Raw genomic sequence first — 4,286 nt, 5'->3', positions numbered from 1 at the left:
ACACAGGTCAAAGGCTTTGGCATAGTCAATAAAGCAGAAATAGATGTTTTTCTGGAACCCTCTTGCTTTTTCTATGATCCAGCGGATGTTGGCAATTGGATCTCTGGTTCCTCTGCCTTTTCTAAAGCCAGCTTGAACATCAGGAAGTTCACGGTTCACATACTGCTGAAGCCTGGCTTGGAGAATTTTGAGCATCACTTTACTAGCGTGTGAGATGAGTGCAATTGTGCAGTCGTTTGAGCATTCTTTGGCATTGCCTTTCTTTGGGATTGGAATGAAAACTGACCTTTTCCAGTCCTGTGGCCACTGCTGAGTTTTCCAAATTTGCTGGCATATTGAGTGCACCACTTTCACAGCATCATCTTTCAGGATTTGGAATCACTCAACTGGAATTCCATCACCTCCACTAGCTTTGTTCGTAGTGATGCTTTCTAAGGCCCACTTGACTTCACATTCGAGGATGTCTGGCTCTAGGTCAGTGATCACACCATCGTGATTATCTGAGTCGTGAAGATCTTTTTTGTACAGTTCTTCTGTGTATTCTTGTCATCTCTTCTTAATATCTTCTGCTTCTGTTAGGTCCATACCATTTCTGTCCTTTATTGAGCTCATCTTTGCATGAAATGTTCCTTTGGTATCTCTGATTTTCTTGAAGAGATCCCTAGTCTTTCCCATTCTGTTGTTTTCCTCTATTTCTTTGCGTTGATCGCTGAAGAAGGCTTTCTTTTCTCTTCTTGCTATTGTTTGGAACTCTGCATTCAGATGTTTATATCTTTCCTTTTTTCCTTTGCTTTTCACTTCTCTTCTTTTCACAGCTATTTGTAAGGCCTCCCCAGACAGCCATTTTGCTTCTTTGCATTTCTTTTCCATGGGGATGGTCTTGATCCCATTAAGAGCGCTGAGTTCTACATGTGACCCAACTGATGCAGAAGAACTGGCTACAAAAATAAACTGAGACCCCAGGGGGCTACATCAGTGACCGAGGGCCACAGGCTTGTGAGACTAGAAAGCCAGTGCTCTCTCCATTTGCCTCTCCACCTAGAGGTCTGTACTACAGGGCAATGTCAAAGGGTTGCATCCTCAGTGAGATCCCTTTTCCAGCCTCTTTTCCCTGGTTGCTTTGGTCATTGGGATCTTCACTGGCCACATATTTATGCTATTTAGAAAGACTCCTCTTTGGACACACATTAGCCCAAAAGGCCCATGACTTCACAAGTAGACTCACTTTTTGAAGAGCCTTCCCTTCTAGATGCAATAATGTCCATGCCAGGCCCCAGAGCTTGATGAGTGGTGAACAGGCTGGAGTCTGGCCCCTACTTGTCTCTGGCTGGGAACCCTGGCTACCATCAGGATCTGCAGAGTTGTACCCGGCAGCCCTGATAGACTTGCCAGGGGTGAGAGCAGTGAGAACTAGGGGAGTCTTCCTCCTAGGGTTTCCTCCCCACAACCACTGCAAGAAGATATGTTGTGCTGGGAAGGTAGGTGGGACATTAAAATATGGTTTACTGAATCACTTTACTGTATATATTGCAAACATTGGTACAACACTGTAAATCAACTATACTTCAATTTAAAACAATCTGGCCATTAAAAATTAATTAATTAAAATACAGTTTTATGAAAAGTGAATATTTGAAGAATGGGAGCACTGGAAAAAATGTCAATAGAATTCTATGACTTAAAACAGTAATAGCTAACCACCATTTCATTTATAGGCAGCTGGTTAAAAAAAACACAAATTCTGGGGTTTGGGGCTCCTTAGGGGACACTGCATTACATATTATTATTTGATTTATCTTTTACCTCAGGATGAAGATCCATTCCTAGAAGGTGTTGAGATGGTGTATTTTTATTGTTACTAGGCATCACTTTTTTTTCAAATCTCTAGATGTGGACTCGGAGAAGGCAATGGCACCCCACTCCAGTACTGTTGCCTGGAAAATCCCATGGACGCAGGAGCCTGGTGGGCTGCAGTCCATGGGGTCGCGAAGAGTTGGACACGGCTCAGCGACTTCCCTTTCACTTTTCACTTTCATTCATCGGAGAAGGAAATGGCAGCCCACTCCAGTGTTCTTGCCTGGAGAATCCCAGGGACGGGGGAGCCTCGTGGGCTGCCGTCTACGGGGTCGCACAGAGTCGGACACGACTGAAGCGATTTAGCGGCAAATGTGGACTGGGGCTTGAGGAGATGTGTACCACAGCATACAACTGGAAGTACAGCAAACACGGCTGACTCCCTGGGCCGGGCTCTCTACTTCCTATGCTGTAAGGATGGTTGGAACAAATTCGTGATATTTTTCAGTCCTCTAAAATGATACGCGTTTCCGAATTTCACAGCTCACTGTGGAGTAAGTTTCGACTTAGGCTGACCCGGATTCCCTATCAGTATCCTGGGACCAGTATCCTGGTACCAGTAATGGACCAGCCACAAAGTGCTCTGCACACCCTCAGTGGTACTGGCCTGAATCAACACATACTGTAGCCTGACCAGTCCTGGATTTTGTCTGTGTGAACTGACAAGGAAGTTCAGCCCACCCTGCTTAGAGGCAAATGTTTATTCCCCTCCTTACTGGCATAGCACTGCTGGCATCCTCTCCACACATAAACTGGATTTTGATTGTGATGTTCCGGGCAGATGCTAGTTTGTTAGCAAAGTTCAGCCTCTGTGGGTAGACATACAGAAGGTTTCTGGAAAAGAAAAGATGAGGAGCCAATCAGTAAGATCTAGAGTCTATTTTAACCAAGTTGTTCAGGGGATGCTGAAGTCTGCACTCATAAGGTGACTGTTCTGAAGGAGATTTTCCTCTCAGAAGTGAACTACCTTTGGAGAATAAATGCATTATTGTTGATTCTTTGTCTTCAACTGCAGTGATCTGATAATAACCAACACTGTTCTCTGTTTTGCTACACAGACAGAGGTGTCTGCTGCAGCTGAGAAAGTCCTGGAATGTGGAAATCCACCCAGAGGTAACTATATGTCTGATACAAAGATAAGAAAACAAAAAGGTTCCGCTCATTTTAAAAAGAAATCATGGCCACAGGCAATGGCCTAATTTCATTTCTCCTTTCTAATCCCACTTAGCACTTTTCTAAAAAAGAATCTTAATTGGGCTGCACCAGGCTACATGCAGTATCTTAGTTTCCAGACCAGGGATTGAACCTGTGCCCCCTGGTTCAAGTGGAAGAGCAGTCTTAACCACTGGACGACCAGGGAAGTACCCACAGTTTCAATTTTTTTATTGTCATGACATATTACACTGGTTTAACTTTCTTTTCTTTTATAAGATGACAGTTCATCTAAGCCCAATTAGCTATGTAACATAATAATACAACATTATGAATAATATACTCATCCATTCAACAACTATAGGACAAATACTAGGCTGACTATAACTTTGTATATTTTTTCTTTCAATTTGCATTACTACTACTATAATCCACTAAAAAGTAAGCTCCATGAGGGCAGAGATTTTTATCTGATGTTTTTGATTCACTGATGTATTCCCAGCACTACACTGGTGCCTGGGACATAGTAGGTTCTAAAAAAATTACTTGTTGAACAAAAGAATGAATGTATATACATTCAATTAATCATATTCCTGACTTTAAGAAACAACAGCGGTACTAATATTTATAAGTATCGTTAATATTTATCCACAGACTGGTTTCAAATAGGAAAAGGAGTACGACAAGAATGTATATTGTCACCCTGCTTATTTAACTTATATGCAGAGTACATCATGAAAAACGCTGGGCTGGAAGAAGCACAAGCTGGAATCAAGATTGCCAGAAGAAATATCAATAACCTCAGATATGCAGATGACACCACCCTTATGGCAGAAAGTGAAGAGGAACTAAAAAGCCTCTTGATGAAAGTGAAAGAGGAGAGTGAAAAAGTTGAAAGCTCAACATTCAGAAAACTAAGAACATGGCATCTGGTCCCATCTTCTTGGGAAATAGATGGGGAAACAGTGGAAACAGCATCAGACTTTATTATATTTTTGGGCTCCAAAATCACTGCAGATGGTAATTGTAGCCATGAAATTAAAAGACGCTTATTTCTTGGAAGGAAAGTTATGACCAACCTAAATAGCATATTCAAAAGCAGAGATATTACTTTGCCAACAAAGGTCCGTCTAGTCAAGGCTATGGTTTTTCCAGTGGTCATGTATGGATGTGAGAGTTGGACTGTGAAGAAAGCTCAGTGCCGAAGAATTGATGTTTTTGAACTGTGGTGTTGGAGAAGACTCTTGAGAGTCCCTTGGACTGCAAGGAGATTCAACCAG

The 4,286-nt window shown here is 42.3% G+C and overlaps 1 protein-coding gene across 8 annotated transcripts in view; it reads right to left on the bottom strand.

Annotated features, from left to right (window-relative positions):
• DOCK8 (dedicator of cytokinesis 8) overlaps window positions 1-4,286 on the bottom strand; it is a 233,762-nt gene that overhangs the window by 83,788 nt on the left and 145,688 nt on the right. For all 8 annotated transcript variants that reach the window (XM_010860673.1, XM_010860679.1, XM_010860674.1 and 5 more), the window contains one exon: window positions 2,571-2,688. In XM_010860673.1, the coding sequence (XP_010858975.1) occupies window positions 2,571-2,688 (118 nt within the window). The remainder of the gene's footprint in view (window positions 1-2,570; window positions 2,689-4,286) is intronic.

Source organism: Bison bison, unplaced genomic scaffold (assembly GCF_000754665.1).
Source record: "Bison bison bison isolate TAMUID 2011002044 unplaced genomic scaffold, Bison_UMD1.0 scf7180017864469, whole genome shotgun sequence".
Classification (NCBI taxonomy): domain Eukaryota; kingdom Metazoa; phylum Chordata; class Mammalia; order Artiodactyla; family Bovidae; genus Bison; species Bison bison.
Note: the sequence above shows the minus strand (reverse complement) of the source record. Positions and strands in the feature narration are given on the sequence as shown.